At 35.1% G+C, this 22413-nt stretch overlaps 1 protein-coding gene across 10 annotated transcripts in view; it reads right to left on the minus strand.

Moving 5' to 3' along the window:
• Positions 1-22413, minus strand: part of TCF12 (transcription factor 12) — a 377037-nt gene that overhangs the window by 190943 nt on the left and 163681 nt on the right. The window contains exon 3 of one of the 10 annotated variants that reach the window (XM_019441998.2): positions 18461-18522. The exons of the other annotated variants lie outside the window; for them this stretch is intronic. Coding sequence (XP_019297543.1) covers positions 18461-18508 — 48 coding nt within the window. The 5' untranslated portion in view covers positions 18509-18522. The remainder of the gene's footprint in view (positions 1-18460; positions 18523-22413) is intronic. 10 annotated transcript variants of the gene reach the window in all.

Consider the following 22413-nt stretch of genomic DNA (forward strand, 5'->3'; position numbering starts at 1 on the left):
GCTCAAACTCACAAACCTCGAGATCATGACCCAAGCCAAAGTTGGACACGTAACTGATTGAGCCACCTAGACGTCCCTATTTATTTTTGAGTGGGGGGGGGGGGGAGAGAAAGCAGGGGAGAGGCAGAGAGAGAAGCAGACAAAAAAATCTGAAGCAGGCTCCGTGCTATCAGCAGAGAGCCCAATGTGGGGCTCAAACTCATCAACAGTGAGATCATGACCTGAGCTAAAGTCAGACGCTTAACTGACTGAGCCACTCAGGCGCCCAACCTCCAGGTAACTTTATTTATGAATGCTAAGACATGGTTTCATACAATTACTATAACCCCAGACTGAATAAGAAAGTCTTAAATTGTCACAGGTGGGAGGAGAGGGAGAATCAAAATCTTTTAGAGGTGAAAAGGATCCTCAAAAAATATGATGGACACATGAAATACTGCTTAGCACAGGGACGTGAAATACTTGTGAACATGAGATTTCAGAGGACCACCTAAAAAAGCTCACACAGGTTCAATGCTAAGTTAAGCCCACTCACGTTCACAAATTTATCCAAGTAACTGCTAATGCCATCTGTTAGAAGCAAAGTTGATGCTCTCATGTGCTGGCCTATAGCTTTGTTGTGTTGGAAAGTTTACAAGCAGAAATGTTTCTACATTTTACTTATTTAAAGTTCATTCTCTACATGGAGAAATCAAAATATCTCCAGGCATCACACAAAAAAGAATACTGAAATGAGAAAAGCAAAAAATACATTACTGAATCCAGATGTTACGTAGGATTTTAGGGCCCTAATACACCATATAGTTCACACTCATTTTACCTACCATACAGATGAAAAGACACTAGTGAAGTTCAGTGTCTTGCTAAAGATCTGGAAGTGAGGGAATGGCACTGAGGTTAGTAAGAATTCCACATACCTAATAATCCATTCATAGTGGATTGATTATATGAGGCAAGTGTAGCCAAGATTCTCATTTTACATATTAAAAAACTAAAGTTCAGAGTAATCAAGATGACAAAACAAACGGACTTAAACTCTGAATCATTAACTTCTAATTAGAAGTTTTCCCTTATTCTGTACCATTATTCTATGTTACATAAAAAAAGACTTGCTCCTTAAAGTTGTTGTTAAATTCCTTGATACTAAGTTCAAAAAAGATGAGCAAATCTTGTTTTGGTGGTTTTCAGAGAGTTAATTCTAGAAAACTTTTTCCATATTATAGGTCTACATCTTCTAGGTTTTTCAATTCTAAATTCTTAATTACCATCCTCCTGACAGGTTTTTAAAGTTAATTTCTCCACCAATGACTATATCAAAATCATAAATTCATGAACACGTGAAACAGAAAAAGTGAAGAACATCTTTTCACTACAAGTACAAAAGAATGTAAAATAAATTACTTTGTCAAAAAATTATTAACCCATATGTACTGTAACTATTTTCTATAAAAAATTCAATGGCAAAATGTCATTGAGTACTATTACGTTAGTTTGTAAGATTATAAATAAGCAGCACCAACGACTGATGTTTGAAAGAATACAGAAAAACAATACTTACATAGAGGAATTCCACTCATTTTGTTTGTTTGTTTTAGCCCCACATATTATGTGGTTCTCCCCAAAACTACAGACAGTAATGCCAGACAAGAAGTATACTATTCTGTCGATGGTTTCTAATGTTTAGATTTTGGCTGCTTCTCAGTAACTAGCCAAACTTATAGAGACTGTTAGTTCCTTTCAGTTCAGAAACGGATGCTCCATTTAGAACAAAAATTTAAAAAACAGTGAAAAGTAAACTCAATTAGAAAATTATCAATCTTAAAAAATTATACTATAAAATACAGTATAACATATGTAACATTTTTAGGACATCTGTTAATTTAGTTTATTCCTAAACTAACATCCTGACTTTACACTTAAAAAGTATTTATTAAAAGATTACAAAATTAACTCAAAATGGATTAAAGAACATAAAAGCCTAAAACCATAAAACTCTTAGCTGAAAGTATAACAGGTAACCTCCTTGACATCATTCTTGGTGATGATTTTTTGGGGTTTGACAACAAAAGCAAAGGTAACAAAAAGCAAAAATAAGCCAATGGGACTACATCAAACTAAAAAGCTTCTGCACAGCAAAGGAAAACCATTAACAAAATGAAAATCCCATCCCAACCTATGGATTATAATATGTGCAAATCATGTATCTGATAAGGGGTTAATATACAAAGTATATAAAAAACTCATACAAGTCTTCTATGGTGACAGATGGTAGCTACCCTTGTGAGCACAGCATAACAAAAACTTGTCAAATCACTATGTTGTACACCTGACATTAATGTAACGGTTGTAGGTCAACTACAATAAAAGGGGGGGGGGGGGGGGAGAGCTCATACAACTTAATAGCAAAATAACCCCAAATGATCTGATTTAAAAAATGTGCAAAGAATCTGAATACATTTTTCCAAAGCAGATCTACAGATGTCAGAAGGCACATGAAATGGTAATCAACATCACTAATCAGGAAAATGTAAATCAAAACCACAATAGGGTATCACCTTATACCTGTTCAAAATGGCTATCTTCAGAAAGACAAGAAATAACAAGTGCTGGCGAGGATGTGAAGAAAAAGTAAACCTCTCATGCACTTTTAGTGGGAGTGTGGATTGGTACAGCCACTATAGAAAACAGTATGGAGGTTCCTCAAAAAATTACAACTAGAAATACCATATGATATAGCAATTCCACTTCTGGGTATTTATTTGAAGAAAACAAAAACACGATGAATCCCCATGTTCACTGCAGCATTATTTACAAGCCAAGACATGGAAGCAATCTAAGGGTCCACTGATAGAAGAATAAAGAAACAGGTGAGTAAACACACACATACACACACAGTGGAATATTCTTTAGTTGTAAAAAGGAAGGAAATTTTTCCATGTGCAACAACATAGATGGACCTTAAGGGCATTATGCTAAGTAAAATAGGTCAAACAGAGAAAGACAAATACTGTATGATCCCACTGATGTGTAACCTTACAACAAAACAAAACAAAACAAAACAAAACAAAACAAAACAAAACAAAACAAAACAAAAACCAAGTTCATAATTACAGAGAACAAACTGGTGGCTACCAGAGGCAGAGATAGCGTATGGGAGATATGAGTGAAGGGAGCAAAAGGTACAATCTTCCAGTTATCAAATAAATAGGTCTGGGGATGTAACATATAGCATTTTGACTACGGTTAACAATACTGTATTGTATATTTGAAAGTTGCTAGGAGGGAATCTTAAAAGTTCTCATGGGAAAAACAATTTTGTAACTATGTGTGGTTATGGAGACTTGTTGCGGTGATCATTTTGCAATATATATACACAACAAATAATTAGGTATATACTTGGAAACTAATATGTATCAGTTATATCTCAATAAAAAGAAAAAAGATTACATTCACATTAAATACATAATTTTCCCCACTTTTCTTCCTATATATCCTTTTTGCATTTTCAAAAGGTATTAGCCTATGATGTATTAGATAATATTTTTTTTTAAAGGTAGTCCTCCACAGATAGTTTGAGAAGCACTAGTCTATATCCTTGGTACTAAAAATGTGGGCCTAGAATAGCAGTACTGGCAGTTTTGTGAGACTGTTTAAATGCAGAACCTCTAAGTGCATCTGAGACTTAAAAACTCACAGTCTACATTTTCAAAGGACTTTCAGGGGATTCATATGCAAATTAAAGTTTGAGAAGAACTAGTCCGTATTATCTTGTAAATCATGGAACCTGGTACATGGCAAAATAATATTAGCTCATTTTATTTCTTCTCCTCTTACCATTAGCACTTCATTAAGTTCTAAAAAGTTCACATTTTTAAAACCAATTCTTTCATTGTCCCTTTCACATACTATATATAACCAGGGAAAAGTAGATAAAAGTGTTAAAATGGCGATCTACTGCAAAAAAAGTCTCAGATTTTACACATTTTATAAAGCTTTTATCTTCTACTACTGCATGTCAACAGATTAAGACTAAGCATATAATAACTGCTCAATAAATATTTTTAAATATTTGCTATTTGTGAAATCAATTCAAATAAACCTAGGAACAAATAACTTTATTAAAACCCATTCATTAAGAAGCAATAACTAATTGCAAGAAGGAAATGAGCAAAACAATGTTCTGACATTCAATGCAATAACATATTTTTAAATAACTTTTTTTTACTTATTTTTGTTATCTTTTATTTGAGAGAGAGAGAGAGAGAGAGAGAGAGAGAGAGAGAGTGCGCGCGCAGGAGAAAGGCAAAGGGAGAGAGAGAATCTTAAACAGGCCCCATGCTCAGCGAGGAGCCCAGAGTAGGGCTCAATCCCACAACTCTGGCCACCCAGACTTCCTTTAAACAGTTTTAAAACACCGCTTCTATATGTTAAATTTTGTTAAATGATAAATGTTTATTTTACAAGGTGAGAAAAATAAAAGCGAAAATCAATTCGTATATAAACTAACTTTTTTTTATTTTTTTTTAACATTTATTCATTTTTTGACAGAGACAGAGCGTGAGTGGGGGAGGGGCAGAGAGAGAGGGAGACACAGAATCCAAAGCAGGCTCCAGGCTCTGAACTGACAGCACAGAGCCCGACGCAGCTCGAACTCATGGACCATGAGATTATGATCTGAGCTGAAGTCGGACACCCAACTGACTGAGCCACCTAGGCGCCCCTAGACTAACTTTTTTTAACCTCTATAAAATTTATAAGAAAACGACTAGAAAAATTGTATGTATTAAGAGTTTTAGGTGGCTCAGTCAGTTAAGCATCTGACTCTAGATTTTGGCTCATGTCATGGTCTCATGATTTGTGAGTTCAAGCCCTGCACAGGGCTCTGTGCTGACAGCGTGGAGCCTGATTGGGATACTCTCTCTCTCACTCTCTCTGCCTCTTCCCTGCACTCTCTCCTTCTCAAAAATAAATAAAAAACTTAAGAAAGAGTCTTAAATTTTCTTGCCTATATTTTCTAAAATTTCTATGAAAACCATTTATTGCTTCCTAAAAAATATATAGTTTCTCAGTTTTTTTCCTGTAACATGATTAAAGTACCATACTCCCATTGTAGAAAATTGATAATTGTACACAAATAGCATCCACTTTGTAGGAAAAAAAGATCCCTATGTTATCTCAACTGAGATGCAAAATCAACAAAATTTGGACATTTTCTTACAATTTTTAAATGTTTCTAAACTAGTTTACACATATAAAAATGTATGTAACAAATAGCTTTGTATCCACAATTTAACAAATAAAACATTGCTAATATAGCTTGAACCCCTATGGAATTGCCTCAAATTCCCCTCCAAAGTAAACAATACCCTATATTTGTCTTTTTAACACTTTCAGGCACTACTTAATACTTCTATTATATATGCATATTCCTGAAATAATATATAGCACCATTCCGCATGTTTTAAAATGTTATCTAAACAGTATACTTTTTTTCTTTCTCACTTAACATTCAATATGTAAGACTGACATGCTGAAAAAATGTAGTACTGGTATAGACATGCCGGTACTATATAATATTCAATTTATAAACATACCACACTTTATCTATCCATTCTCCTTTCAATGGTATTTGGATTTCCCATTTCCCCCTATTAAAGATAAGGCTACCATAAACACTTTAGCATATAACATGGAAATTTATGTGAAATTTTCTCTAGGAGTATGCACACCTTCAAGTTTACTAGACCTTACCAAACTGTTCTGTAGGATAGAAATACGTTCATTTAAGAAAAAAGTCTCCAATTTTATACTGAATCATGAAGTTCTAATAGACAGCCCTAACTTATGGAAAGAAAGCTTCCCAAGTCTACTTAAAAGTTGTATGTAATTTGTGATGGACTTCCCAGATGGCAAAAAGCAAAGGAATCGCAATTACTTATTGTGTTTACTTATTAGTTCAATTACATAGTTTTTTTCTTATCTAAAACAGTCTGTCCTGGGTTAAAAGGCAGTCCTTTGCTATAATAAATATTCAAGACCACATTTGTTAAATGAGTTACTCTTCTCTAGGCTCCTTAGTTTATCTTAAGGTTCTATAAATAAAACTGCATCCATTATTCCAGGTGTTGATCAAGCAAAACTTGACAGAAATACAATAATATTTTTAGTTTGTTGCAAGTATCAGGTCTTGATGCTCAGCGAATAGGCTGTTATAGCCGCGTAACAGTGTTGACTGATGTTGATTGTTAGATTATGACCCCACAAGCCTAACAGACATGATTAAAAGAATAATGTATATCCTAGTAATATCCATAGGACAATACTTTTGAATTCTCTTGTCAGCTACGGTGATACTGACCATGAACCAGCCATTTCCTGCTCCTAAACTAAAGCCACTCATATTTAAGGGTAAGCCTGAATTAAAAGTTTAACAGTGAAAGAATGTTCTTTTGACAACTTGGCTTATATGGGTAGGAAATCCGTGGCCTAGATTTATCTCCCTGAAGGTAAAAGTAAATAAGACACAGATGAAAGATCAGGGATTCCTTGTAGGAATACACATGAAGTTTTTACTCAGTCTAACTAATTTAAGGTTTCCTATGCCAACCATAGTAGCATAGATTTGATGATACTATTTGCCAGAACATGAGTTAAAGGCTTTACTCACTTAATCCTCACAACCTCATGAACTACTATTCCCATTACATGGATAAGAAAATGTGTGCAGAAAATTTACATAATCCACATGATATCCAACAGTAAGTAGCAGAATGGGTCTGAACCCAAGCAGTCTGACTCCAGAGCCCACCGTGCAATGTTCCCTCTCTAGTAATAACTGTTCCTCCTTAGAATTATTGTGAATTAAATGGCTCAATGACAGGCTAGAGCCACACAAAATGAAAAGTATGTGTTCAAACAGTAATTCACAAGTGATAAAGGAATTAAGCCTGGAACATGCAACAACAACAAAACAAAAAAAAATTAACACCCAACTAGGCAAGTGGTATTTGAAATAGCAGAGGCAGTCATAAGAGCTTTTGAGAATTTGTGAACCTGTGGATTCTGATGGAGAAAAAGCAAACAAAATGGGAAATGGAAAAATTTCCTTTGGTAAGTGGATATCAAGTACATTCATTCATTCCTCTTATAGAATACTCCCCTTGCCCAAAGTGGGAATAAATTGTAGCAACCTTCAAATGATGCTGAGATAGTTCCTGGTGAAAAAGTAAACAGAGGCCCCAACAAACCTAGAAGCAAATTTATATGCCAGGACCAGCAGCTGAGTGTCCCCATGTAAGATGGAGTTTATGATGACATGCCAATTATAAGGAAATGGGGCAAAAACTCTAGAGAAAGGCTATGTAACTCTGTTTCAACAAACTAAGGCATTTTATCTGAATGGCACCGAATATTGCAACAACAACAGCAACAAATATATGTATCTCCTACAGAGGTAGGAATCTTTAGGGTTAGAGCTTAAATCCAACTTCAACTGAGGCTCACCCAGAGAAAGTGTCAGAGGAGGCACCTCATCTTCCTTAGAGAATTGGTTACTTACTCTGCAGAACTGAAGCTACCCAGGCATAGCAAATGAATGCAAAAGGACTTTTAAGAAAAAGACCCATTATGCCCTTCTTCAGTTCCTGGATCTCTGGAATTCCTGGTAGGTACCTAGCTAAAGTACCACAGGTGCCATATAGATACTCTGCCAAAGAGAGAAAACTTTACTTCTACCTAGTACTGGAGGAAGACAGTGTTCCTGATTCCTGATTTATAGTTTCTCTTGCAGAGTTCTCAGCAGCTAAAATGTTAGGACTTTCTTAAAAAAACAAACAAACAAACAAACAGAAAAGCATCACCATCAGATAAGTGAGGTAGGTGCAACTACTCTGTGACTATATCTGTTATACAAAACCTAACTTTTAGAGATGAATGATAAATGGGCTTCTGAAAACTAAAAATGATCCTCTTAGCAGAGACTTGTATATTAAATTTTTAAAAATGTTTATTTATTTTTGAGAAAGAGACAGACTTGAGCAGGGAAAGGGGGAGAGAGAGAGAGAGAGAGAGAGAGAGAGAGAGAGAGAGAATGAATCCAAAGCAGGCTCCAAGCTGGGAGCGCAGAGCCCAATGCAAGGCTCAAACTCATGAACCATGAGATCATGACCTGGGCTGAAGTCAGATGTTTAACTGACTGAGCCACCCAGGTGCCCTGAGACTTCTACATTAAATGAGTAGGTTAGTGAAAGAGTTCATCAAATTTTTCTTGGTTTTTGTAAAATTCCTCATTTTTAACTTTTAGAATTTTTAAATTTGACAAAGCACTAACATTTGAGAAAGCTTCTAATTTTTTTTAGTTTAGGAAAGCATTTTAAAGTTATATTTGTAAACAGGACACATGTGCAGCTTTAGAATCACTGCTTCCCATCAATATGTTAATAATATTTCAAAGATGTATTTAGCAAACTTTTCTCTTTTTGGTTAGCATTTATTGCTGACAACATCAATGGAATTAGACTCTAAATACATGACCTCTCCCATTTTCATGGTCCTTTTGTAACAGAAGACCCATCACTCATTTTTGCATGCTTGGCAGACTTTGTTTTACATATCAGTAAATGAAGCTATCTCCTTCTCCATCAGCTGCCTAACCCAGAAGGCCTCTGAATAACTCCAACATCCTGCTAAGGAATGACTCCTGGGGGAGTACTCACTTATCAGTTTGAGGAACACATACAAGATCTGAATATGGGCAAACTAACTTTTTAAAATCACTAAAAGCAGGATTTTTGTGGCTATTCATGTGTCCAGATATCTTAGCTCACTCATATCATATATTTAATGAAATTAAGTGAATTCATTAAAAAAGAAGAAAAAAATTAATGTAACAAAAGTAGTTTCACCCTTTCTCTATTCTAAAAACCATGTACCCTAGAGGAAGTATGAGAAGTAGAATCTATTGTTCTGTCCATAAAGGGTTTTTGAATGCTTCTCAGGAGACATATCTCACTCCATGGCTATTCTATTATACAAAGATAGTATTCTTCATACAATATGATAACATAAACCAGCAACTTCATTTAGTAAACAACCACACAAATAGATATCAGATCCATTATCAGAGGGAAACTTCACTCGGATGTGTGTATGTACATTCTACTTATCCAATTAAATGAAATTGGCAAGGCAAGATTAAGTGGTATTACTTTATTAGAATACTTTTGGCAGGGCACCTAGGTGGCTCTATCAGTTAAGTGCCCAACTCTTGATTTTGACTCAGATCAAGGTCTCACAGTTGTGGGATTGAACCCAATGTCAGGCTCTGCACTGACAGCACGGAGCCTGCTTGGGATCCTCTTTTTCCTTGTCTCTCTGCCCCTCCCCTGTTCGTGCTCTCTCACAAAAATAAATAAATAAATAAATAAATAAATAAATAAATAAATAAATAAATAACACTTTAAAAAAGAATACTAATATACACAATTAAAAGTAAAAATGGGGGCGCCTGGGTGGCTCAGTCGGTTAAGCGGCCGACTTCGGCTCAGGTCATGATTTCACAGTCCGTGAGTTCGAGCCCCACATCGGGCTCTGTGCTGACAGCTCAGAGCCTGGAGCCTGTTTCAGATTCTGTGTCTCCTTCTCTCTGACCCTCCCCCGTTCATGCTCTGTCTCTGTCTGTCTCAAAAATAAATAAACGTTAAAAAAAATTTAAAAAAAATATTATAAAAGTAAAAATAACAAGAGTTACTTCTTTAAAGGTAAAATCATACTGTAAATGAGACATGCAGTCCAAACTGATACTGTTTTACTATATTTTCAGATACTTACAAAAATATGATACTAGTTAACTATATTTGCACATAATACAAACTTTTCAGATACTTAGAAAATCAGGAGACCAGAATTCCTTTGATAATCAACAGTAGTTCACAGTATTACCAGTCTTTTTTTTTATAAACCTCCTAAGAGAGACTGGGAGATGTACCACTTAAATAATAAGACTAACAGTGGCACAAAATGAATTATCATTTACTTGATCAAATATGATGATTTTATTTATACAGCTATAACTGAACTTGATTTTCTTTTTTTTTTCCTGCTCTCTGCTTTGAGTTCTTATGTTTTCAGCATATACTATCAATCTCTAACCTAGATGCCATGAAGTGTGTTTATCAACACTTCTGTGAGCGCCTCTCCTTTTGTCTTTCCTGCTCTTGGAAGACTTCCTTCTCATCTTCCTCTTCCCTACAGCCTACCTCTTTTACCTGTCTTTCATATCATTTTAATCTAGTTACTTACAAAATTAAAGAGATTAAACTGTGCATATGAAAGTATGACAATGCATATGCATACCTAAGTATCCCTGCCAATAATTTATCAGACACTATGCTAGGTGCCTGGATACAAGAATGAATAAAAGTCTTTCACTTCAAGGAGTTCACAATTTAGAAAAGAAAAACAATACCTAAAAATATTTTAATAAATTGAGTAATTTGCATGAGGCCTGGGCCTAAGGTATGTCACAGTATAGCTTCCAAAGGTTTGAGAAGTATTCTCAGACTCCCTAATAATCTAATGGGCAAGATGGCATGACCAGTAACATTTTAAATGATGCTCAAGCCAGTGTGCCAACTTCCAAGTTAAACCTCCTGGGCTGACTAAGGATAGAAGATGGTGGTAACATATACCAGCAAAACTTCAGATGAGAACATCAAAGCTGAATGAGCACTCTCAGGCAGGCAGAAGAAATAGCATTAAGATTTGCTAAAAATGCCCTAATGCATAATGAAACATGTTGATAACCAGAAAACAAAAATGTCAACAAACACACTCTGGTGGCTTCATGTTCATCACAGCTAACTTTTATTGCATGCATTCTATGTGCCACCATTGTGTTAAAGGCTTTCTTGTAGTATATCAATTAATTTAAACTATCTTTATATAGATATCATATTTTCCCTATCTCAAAAATGAGGAAATTTTGTCTTACAGAATTTAATTTTCTCAGACTCCGAGAATGGTAGAGAACTGATTTAAACATGGGAACTATGACAGCAGATGAGTTCATGTTAGTCACTAGATTTTTCATTTCCAGTACCAAGAAATCTGGCAACAAAGTATACACTTAAAAAGAGAATAATTTCCATTAGGCAAGCCATTTTCAAATTCTCAGAATCCCTTCAGTCTCAGGACCTGTTGTATAAAAATATTTTGTCTTAAAAAATATTGAGGGACGCCTGGGTGGCTCAGCCAGTTAAGCATCCGACTTTGGCTTAGGTCATGCTCCTGAGGTTTTTGAGTTTGAGCCCTATGTCAGGCTGTGTGCTGACAGCTCAGAGCCTGGAGCCTGCTTCAGATTCTGTGTCTCCCTCTCTCAGCCTGTCCCTCCCTCCCTCCCTCTCTCTCTCTCTCTCAAAAATAAATACACATTAAAAAAAATATTGAGAATCCCAAAAAAATTTTGTTTATGTTTGTTTATGACTCAAGTGATATTTACTATATTAGAAACCAAACCTGAGAAATTAAATACACAAGAACTCAGGGCAAAGACATCAGCATATTATCAGGTACATTTGGAAACCCCACAGTACAAAGAATAAGACTGAAATGGCAAAGAGTATTTTCGTAGTAAAAAATAGTTTTAACCTTGTAAACACTCTGAATAAAATAGAGGGCTCATTTCACAGGAAAACGAAAAAGATTCAGAGAATTCAAGGGGCATGCCTAACATCACATAGCTAGCTGATGGCAGTTACTTAATTTTATTAAAGAACAGATTTTTGTCTTCTGATTACAAAATATCAGTAGTCAAATATTTGGAGACAGTTGATAGTATAGAAAGGAACTACACAATAGCAAATATAGTCAAAATTACAAGGATTTCTTGACTGAACCAGCTTTCAGTCTTCTGCAGAAAAATCTGATAGTGCAGTCTTCATTTCTCCATTCACTCTGAATTTGCTGCCCTAGGGTTTCCACTTATAAAGCAAATCCATGGCGCTTATCAGATCAGGTGAGCTGAAAACTCCATTTCTACTTCTACTTCCAAACAGGATAGAATAACAGAGACCAGATTAACCCTCACACTTGAAACAATCAAAAAACTAAACAGCAGTTCTGAGACATTGCACATGGGCAGCGCAGGATACTGACCCCTGACAGGGGAAACAAACAAAGTGAATCCTAGGATTGCAGAGGGGGTTAGGGAAGAGGGGGATATCTCCACTCAGAACTCTATACCTAGCAAAAAATAAATGAATAAATAAATAATAAAGAATATTTCAAAAATACAGAAAATGAAAAACTTCATCAGCACCAGACCCTCACAAGAGGAATGTTAAAAATGTTTTTGAATCGTAAGAAAATAACACCACCTAAAAACTGGACCTACACAAAGGACTACTGCATGTTCTGTGATCACAATGAAATTAATTATCAATAATAAAAATACCACTAAAGAATCCCCAAATATTTCAAAATTAAACAATACACTTGTAAGTAACCCATGAGTCAAAGAAGAAATTAATAGGAAAATTATGAAGTATTTTGAACTGAGTGAAATGAAAACACAACATAGCAAAAACTGTAGGACGCAGGTAACACCAAAGTCAGAGGAAAATTTATAGCACTAAATATGTGTTAGAAAAGATAAAAGGCTTCAAATCAACAACCTCATCTTACACCTTAAGAAACTAGAAAACAAAGAGCAAATTAAATTCAAAATAAAGGTAAGAATAATAGAAGTCAAACATATTGAAAACAGAAAAACAACAGAGAAAATCAGTGAAACAAAAAAACTAGTTCTTTGAGAATATCAGTAAAATAAGCCTCTAGCCATATTCATCAAAAAAAAAAACAAACAAAAAAAAAGAGGAATCAATTTACCCATATCAGGAATGAAGTAGGGATTCTAACTACAGATTCTACAAATATTGTGCCAGATAGACTCTAAGATGGTCTCTGTTTTCTAGTATTGACATCCCTAAATAAACAATTCCCCAGAAGTGTGAGCTGGCCTACTGATTTGCTTCTAACCAAAAGAATGTGGCAAAAGTGAGGTGATGTCATTTCTATGATTAGGCTCCATAATGTGTCTTCTATCTTGCTAGCAGACCTTCTCCCTTGCTATCTTCAATGAACTAAGCTGCCATAAGGCCCAGGTGGCAAGATACCTACGGAGGCAGTTTCAAGCCAAGAGCCAACAGGGAACTGTGACCTTCAGTTCAACAGATCGAAGAACTGAGCCTGCCAAAACACATATGAGCTTGGAAGCAGATTGTTCCCCAACAGGTCTTTCATATGGGACCCCAGTTCTGACCAATATCTTGCTTACAGCATTGTAAGCGACTGAACCAGAGGACCCAGCTAAGCTATGCCAAAATCGTCATAAATAGAAGCTGAGACAATAAATGTGTGCTATGTTAAGCCACTAAATTTGTGGTACTTTGTGTATAGATCAAAAGATGACTAATACAAATATTTAAAAGATAACAAAGAAATATAATGAACAATTTTATGCCTATAAATTCAACTATTTGATAAAGTAGACAAATGGACATATTTCTAAAATACACAAATAAAGCTCACTGAAGAAAAAATAAGTAACTTAAATAGTCCCTTTATTCATAAAATTGAAATTGCAATTAAAAATCATTGCCAAAAGAAAACTCTGGGCCCACATATCTTAACTACCAAATATTTAAGAAGAAATAATACCAATGCTACACAAATTCCTCCAAAAGATACCTGTCATTTTTGAGGCCAATATTATAATGATACCAAATTCTGACAAAGATAGTACAAGAAAAAAAAATCCTACAGATCAGTATTACTCAAATATAAAAATTCTTGGGGTGCCTGGGTGGCTCAGTGGTTAAGTGTCACTCTACGTTTTGGCTCAGGTCACGAGGTCATGGGATCAAGCCCCGCATTGGGCTCTGTGCTGACACCAAGCAGCCTGCTTGAGATTTTCTCTCTCTCCCTCTCCCTCTGCCCATCCCCTGTTCATGAGCTCTTTCTCTCAAAATAAATAAATAAACACTTACAAAGTATATGAAAATTCTTAACATTTTAGCAAACTGAATTCAGGAACATGTAAAAGGCATAATATATCATAGTGCAGTGCTATTTCTCTCAGGAATGCAAAGTTTGTTAAGAATTTAAAACAGTAATTACTATAATTCCCAGAGTAACAATCAAGATATTCTCAACAAATGTGGAAAAAACACTCCATATAATCCAAAATCCATTTTTTTTAACGTTTATTTATTTTTGAGACAGAGAGAGACAGAGCATGAGTGGGGGAGGGTCAGAGAGAGGGAGACACAGAATCCGAAACAGGCTCCAGGCTCTGAGCTGTCAGCCCAGAGCCCGACGCGGGGCTCGAACTCACGGACCGCGAGATCATGACCTGAGCTGAGGTCCGCCGCCTAACCGACTGAGCCACCCAGGCGCCCCCCAAAATCCATTTTTGATAAATACTCTCAACATATTTGGAATAGAAGGGAATGTCATCAATCTAACAGATCACATCAATGAAACTTATAGCTAACATCATACTTAATGGTGAAACACTGACTGTTTACCCAACATCAAGGACAAGGCAAAGCTATCCACTCTATTTCTATTAAAAACTGTACCAGAAATCATAACCAATTCATTAAGAGGAATGAAATCCAGATTGGAAAGGAAAAAGTTACTCTCATTATTCATGGATGACATACTATCCAAATAGAAAATCCTCCAGCATGTACAAAAAAAGCTACCACAGCTAGTGAGTTTACCAAGGTGCAGGATACAAGATCAATATACAAAAATGTATTGTAGTCTTATGCAAGATATGAACACCCAGAGATTGAAATAAAATTATAATACCATTAAAAATTATGAAAGAGAAACTAAAGATGTGTAAAATGTGTTCACTGAAAACTATAACACATTACTTAAAGAAATTAAAGAACTAAAGAGAGAGATATGCTATATTCATGGATCAGAAGACCCTACTTTGTTAAGGTATCAATTCTCCTTAAAATGATCTATAAATTCAACACAATCAAAATCTGAGAAAAAAATTGTAGAAACGGATATACTGGTTTAAAAATTTTCAATTTATATGCAAACTGCCTAGGATTTATAAAACAATTTGGAAACAAATAACAAGATTGGAGGGCTTACAACACTATCTGATAGGAGGATTTATTTTAAAGGAACGGTAATCAAGATGGTACAGCATTGGTGTAAAGATTTTGAAAAATCAGTAGACCAGAACAGAGTTCAGAAATTGATTCTCACACACATGGTCAATTGACTTTAACAGAGACAACAAGAGAATTCAATGGGGGAAGATAATCTTTTCAACAAATGGTGGTACCAAAACTGGATAGCTTTATGCAAAAAAAAAAAAAAAAAAAAAAAAAAAAAAATCACTTTCAACCCTCACTTCACACCTTATACAAAATGAAGTCACAATGGGTCACAGCTCTAGATGAATGGTTGAACATACAAGTCATCTTATGTACTATTTCTTGAGACTATTAACTGGCAGTCAAACTTCATTTGTAAGTAATACAGAAAGATTCTACGGTGGGGAAAAAACTGTAAAAAGTAAATTCTATTCCTTTCTTAAGGATTTATAACTTGCAATAATTTATTAAAAACTGAGAAATCTAACAACAAAGAAGTCCAATTTTGTTTAACCCAATAATACATAAATATATTGGACTATGGAGCTCTGTTTTTACACATTTATTAATATCCTATTAAGCACAGTTTGAGAAACCATGATCTTGTTGAAAATTTTTGCTTTACATATTAGGAACTAATGTCCAGAATAAGTAACTCTTTTGACCAAGTATGCTTGTCTAATGGGAGAAGTCTCCAGGCTTAAGTCCTTTGTTCTTTGTATTTTACAACAGATTACCATTTTCAATTGATTTGCCCTAGAGGTTTCATAACCAAGTGTTGTTTCTATTTCTCTGCTTCTACTCTCCCTGGGCCATCATTATCATAACTTTTATCATTCAATAGTATTATGATGTTTTTCAAGAGACTGAACACTCCTTTTTTCCAGATAATATGGACTGATCATTTTTGTTTTGCTTACCTAATTCCAGTGACCAGAAAATTGTAAAATCTCAATAAATGCTGCATAAATGAAAGAACTAAGAGAAAAAAGGATTCCATGTGAACAGCACAGAAAGAAGAGTTTAAGCCCAAAGAAGACTACAAAATTTCAAATTGGGAAGAAAGATACTAAAAGTGATCTAAGAGAGTAAGGTAAGGTTAGTGGGAAATCAAGAATAATATTTACAGAGCAAGAGCTCAGAAAACTATAAACTCAACGAGATGTAACGGTATCACCGATGCAGAGAAAATATTTGGTAAAGAACAGTTGATATCTTCTTGCTAATCACCAAATAATTTACATTAAACACCGAGAAGAGAGTCTATCTACTTCATGCAAAAAGTAGCACAATGACTGTGATATAAAACCACGTTAAAATAATTACTTCATTTGGTAGTATAAAGGATTAAGCATCAGTTCAATACACTGAAGCAAAGCACTCTAAGTTTGTTATTGTCGAAATAAAAATGTTATTAGAATATATGACAAAAGTATATCACAAAAGGAACTAACATTAATTGATCACGCTAAGCTTTTGATATAAATAAGCTCACTGAGGTCTCATTAACCATCCTGTGAAGTAGATATCCTTTCAAACAAATTTGAGGAACTGAAGAATCTACATTCTGTCAAATCTAGGTTGCCCAATTTTCCCCCCCAATCATCTCTAAATAGCAAGATGTATAATGCAATAAACCTTTCCAATCATTTCAATTTTGTGAACAATTTACTTATAAGAACCTCTTGTTGGTCATTTAAAACCTGCAACAAGTTCCTCATCTTGTTCAAGACATACTCCAGGAATTCAAAACTGCTGCCTAAGGAGCATCTGGGACTTGTAAAATTCCTACATGGTTTTGTATCAGAATGGATGCATAATTTTTTGTAAGACTGGATGTAAAAAGAGGAACTCTTATAGACTACTTAATAAATTCCAGATATTATGATTTATAAAATTTCCTGTATTTAATTTTCATGCACTTGTTACAAGATAAATCTCTTTGCAGATGAGAAATCCGAGGCTCAGAAATGAAGTATCTTATCTTTTCCAAGGTCAAATATAGTGGTGAAACCAGGAAGCAAATTTACCTAATTTATTCTGTGGCTTATATATTTTTTTTAAGTATAAAATGTAAATAATATTTCTATAAGAAATAATGACAGTATAATCATCTTACAACTTCTAGAGTATCTTTCATTAAAGTCCTGGACAAGGAGAAATAACAACTGTTTTGGGGTCTCTTTTATACTTTGCCAACTTGATACGGTAGAAAGGGACAGTAATATAGAGTCATGTTTAATATCTGGTAATTTATCCACCTTCTCTGAACTTCAATCTCCTCACTTCTGAAATGGACAGGATTTAAAATGCCTTCTTGAAAAGCTGATATAAAACTTAAAATAGGGAACATGTGAAAGGTTTTAAACAATGTTGTCATAAATGTTAGTTATGATTATTGCTATTAATAAAAATAGGCTGGGGTGCCTGGCTGGCTCAGTTGGTGGAGAGCACGACTCTTGATCTCAAGGTACTGAGCCCAAGCCCACAGCCATTTGGGTGTGGACTCAAGAAAAAATTTTTTTAAGATAGGCTAAGTAGACCTAGAAAGGTATTCAGCCAGAATCTATCCTCCATCCTGTTCTTACGAATAAGAAATATGTAAGTCTATAAAAAAAATAATTTAAAAAAGCTGCCAGAAGTAAAACCTCAACAATTTTACAAAAAGGGACATAAGAGATATTCAAAGATTAATGTTTTGACTTTTACTAAAGACTAAACAACGAGAAGATTAAAAAAAAAAGAGAGAATTGTAAAGGATCGGTCCTGATAAAGATGCAATTTCATAAGCATGCAAAGTTAAGTGAAACTTACAGTGAGGTAAGAAACTGACAAAGGCTGGTTCCAAAGCTATGTGACAGCATCTGAATGGACACTGTCCCTGGAAGAATGGCTAAATTGAAAGAAAAACAAAAACAAAAACAAAAACCCAGAAGATCTGCCTAGCTTGAAATGGAAAAATAGACAACCTAATAGCTGTGTGATTTCTTTCATTTTAAATATCTGCTAGCAAGAGATTTAAAGGAGCTTATATCATCCTAACCCAATTTTTTCCTTATCTAAGAACTAAGATTACAAGTTATAGGCAGGTTTGTATGTTTTGAATACAAAGAGTAACCAACAACACTTTCCCTCATGGGTTTATTTAAACCTAACTTTAAATTACACCCTTTTCTTACCCATAGTTTTTCTTCACATTCAGAACATTCAGAAGGAGCAGTTACATAACAAAACAGAGATTAATGGGAACATAGATGCAATATATAGAAAACACTTACTTTAATTCTCTGTCCCTCCTGTCTTGCTTTGCTATTTAACTGCTTCATCTCCTGTTTTGTACCTGAGATCAAGAGGCATAAAATACTATTTCAAAATTTGTGTGTCCTTTCTAATTATTGCATTTGAACTCGCAGAAGCTATAAAACCTACACCATTTTTCCCTTCAAAAATAAAAACATTAGCAAACCGTAAATAATCTAGAGAAAATATCTACTCTAAACAAGAAAAAGGAACACTAAACTTTATTACCCATCAAAGCTGTCAAAGGAGGACAATGAGTAAAAAGTATTTTATTCACACAGCTACATCTTTTCCATTTATAAGGGAAACTATTTATCAAAATCAAACAATCTGGTAGTTGTAGAACACAACCACAGCTAACTTGTCAAAGCCTGAACAAAACACATGGAGTTTAATTCAGGAGTCATCATCCTGCGGGGTGAGTTAATCTGTATGATTTTCAATCTTCCTCAGTCACCAAATGTGTCAGTTTTTTTTCTCCTTTGAGACATCTCTCCATTTTCAATTATTTTGTGATCTTGACCCTATCATCCTACTCTAAGTTTAATTTCACTGCAAATAGGTCTATGTAATAACATCTTACCCGATCATCCTAGTACTCTTCACTCTTTCACTTTGGATCCATTCCTCATACCACAATATACTGATCTTTATAAAACCCGTTGTGTCATTCCCTGCATAAAAATTTATTTTTAATTGGCCCTCTACTCCCCAAAGGATACACTACATTTCTTGAACAGAAAAGTTAGCTGCCTTACCACACTATTTACCTATGATTCCAAGATCATTTATTCTTTACTGAATTTTGTAATTTTGAGGTTTCTACACTTGTGGTCCCATCATTCCACATTTCTGGAAAGTTGTCTTCCTTCTAATCTTATTCATACAAATACTGTCTGTCCTATAATATCCTACTCAAACACCTCCCCTTTACTCTTTCCTGATGACCCAAAGTAATCTTTCCATCTCCTGTAATCCCACAGTAATCAGTGAAATTAACTTGATAATTATCTATTTGCTGCCTAATCCTTCTTCACTGCTGCCTGAAAAGAGTTAAAGTTTCATAATTAACTCTTCAGATAAATATGACCTGTATTTCTAACCATAGCTCCTGAACTCTAAGATGAACTAAAAGACTATTCATTTTTAATGATGCATAAACTGAATGCATTCACAAATCTCAGCATCTTAAAAATGGGGACCAGAGTAAGAACAAGTTTCTTAAGAGCAGAGAGGCAACATCATTATCCTTATTTACAAGGGTAGCTCTCATGCCACTGTGCTCTACTGGGAGAAGAAAACTACAGGTTCTCTCCACCCCTAGATATTCCCAAGGCCTCTACTGTCAAATGTAAATGAACTATACCTTAGGCTCTCCCAGAACTCCAGACAGTATAACCCTTCCTAGGGTAAGAATGACCTCTGTGAATTATATATAGATAGCACATGAGGGGAACTGAGGGTCTTATCTCCAACTTGTTATCCATCAAACCATATAGCGGCTGTTTGCCAAGCTCGTCCACATGAATGAAAAGATAATGAATACCTGCTAAGAGAGCACTAAGCAAAATTAAAGATCTCTTTAGCTGCATCAGGTGGGAATGGCCCAGGAGTAGCTAGACAGGTATCATTAAACTCATCCGGATAACCTTATGGACTCATTTTAGTTTCCACAGAATCTGCAAGCTGTATGTCTATTTCAGTTGAATTTTTACTTTTTTTTGTTTCCCTTATCCAAAGTACCCAATCTATGGCTTTGAGTATGAGTCTTCGAAGACTAGAGCAACTCCTTAAAAGGCTACAGCAACTCTCGTATTCATTTTCTACCTGACCTGGATCATCAGGCTGCCATCCATGTGTATTCCTGACAAATCGTCTGAGAAATGACCACTGCTGGTGTTTTTTTAATAAAATGAACCTTCATTCTACCTCATTATAACAGGTACAGATGTCAGAGTATGTATTAAAATGAAAGATCTCAAAACATACTATTTATTTCTTAATTAGAAGTCTGAAATTATTTTGTGCTGAATCATAAACAGCTGCTAAACCTAGTATTTTAAAGCCAACTCATTACCACATAACTGGTTTTCCCTTTCTCCACGAATAGGCCTAAGTCCGGAACTTTACCAAGGTAGTTATTATTAGTACCACCTCCCTCTATCAATGGGCAAAGGAAAAAGGAAAAAGAAAAAAAGTTTGAGGCAAAGAGAAATAATTTGCCCAGAGTCACACAACTAGGAAGAAGAAGCACCAGAAATAGAACCCACACAACTTGATTTCAATGTTCAAGCACTTAAATTCTATGCTAGTCTACCTCACAATATACTATGCTGGCTAGCAAACTTTCTTTTTTGTTCTATCATGTCCCGTGTCTTCTTTTGAAATATCAATTACAGATCCTCTTTTCACGTTTCTCCTCTTTTCTCCCCTTCATTCGGTATATGGCAAAAAATTTAAGACAGTTAGTTCTTTTTTGACTTGGGAAACACTAAGGTAAAGGAGTTAAAAGGTAACTGTATAATATTTGGTATATCTGAGTTCTAGGCCAGAGTCTATCATTAACCAGGCAAACTGTCTAGCCAAATCTTGTGTGTATTTTGAATCAACAGCACATATCTCAACCTGGCCAAATCTCAAACTCTCTCAGTTTCCTCATCTATGAAATAAAAGGAATAGATATAAATAGCTAGCACACTTTCTAGTTTTGAAATTCTAGGATGCTGCAAAATGGGAAGGAAAGGAAGAGCAATACAGACACAACTGTTTCACTCTGCAAACCATATTTATAAAGAGAAGGGAAAACCACGGTAGAAATTTAGCAATTGGGAAAAATAAGCACTCAAACTCTATGCAATTGAATATTGCTTCTCTCCCCCCAAATTACTACCAAAATAGATTATACAGTACCTGAAAAATGCACAAAATTAAAATGCCAACTGCTGGTCACTGCTGGTACTTATAAACATAATTACTATTAGCGGTTACCTACCACTGATCTCTTTTACTTTTTTTTTCATTTACTTATTTATTAATTTACATCTAAGATAGTTAGCATATTGCTATAATGGCTTCAGGAGTAGATTCAGGGATTCATCCCCTATGTATCACACCCAGTGCTCATCCCAACAAGTGTCTTCCCTAATGCCCCTTACTCATTTAGCCCATCCCCCTTCCCACAACGCCTCCAGCAACCCTCAGTTTGTTCTCTGTACTTAAGAGTCTCTTCTGTTTTGTCCTCCTCCTTGTTTTTGTATTATTTTTGCTTCCCTTCCCTTATATTCATGTGTTTTGTATCTTAAATTCCTCATATGAGTGAAGGCATCTGATATTTGTCTTTCTCTGACTGGCTAATTTTACTTAACATGATACCTTCTAGTTCCATCCATGTAGTTGCAAACGGCAAGATTTCATTCTTTTTGATTGTCAAGTAATACTCCATTGTGTGTGTGTGTGTGTGTGTGTGTGTGTGTGTGTGTGTGTGTGTGTACACATATATATACACACATATATATACATACACACATCTCCTTTATCCATTCATCTGTCAATGGACATCTGGGCTCTTTCCATACTTTGCCTATTGTTGATAGCACTGCTATAAAACATTGGGGTGCATGTGCATCTTTGAAACAGCACAACTGTATCCTTTGGATAAATACTTAGTAGTGAAATTGCTGGGTTGTAAGGTAGTTCTATTTTTAATTTTTGGGGGAATCTCCATACTGTTTTCCAGAGTGCCTGCACCAGCTTGCATTCCCACCAGCAGTGCAAAGGATGATATCTTTTACTTTTTAAACTGAGGAATCAAAAACTCTGTTTTTTAGGAAATACTGTCAACAAGAAGACTTCTCCCCTTTCCTGTGAGCCCTGTCATAACTCCAGGGTGCAAACCCCAATTATACCTCAGTACTTAAAGCTTGGCCTAAGT

Source organism: Panthera pardus, unplaced genomic scaffold (genome assembly GCF_024362965.1).
Source record: "Panthera pardus isolate Hobbes unplaced genomic scaffold, ASM2436296v1 HiC_scaffold_24, whole genome shotgun sequence".
Classification (NCBI taxonomy): Eukaryota; Metazoa; Chordata; class Mammalia; order Carnivora; family Felidae; genus Panthera; species Panthera pardus.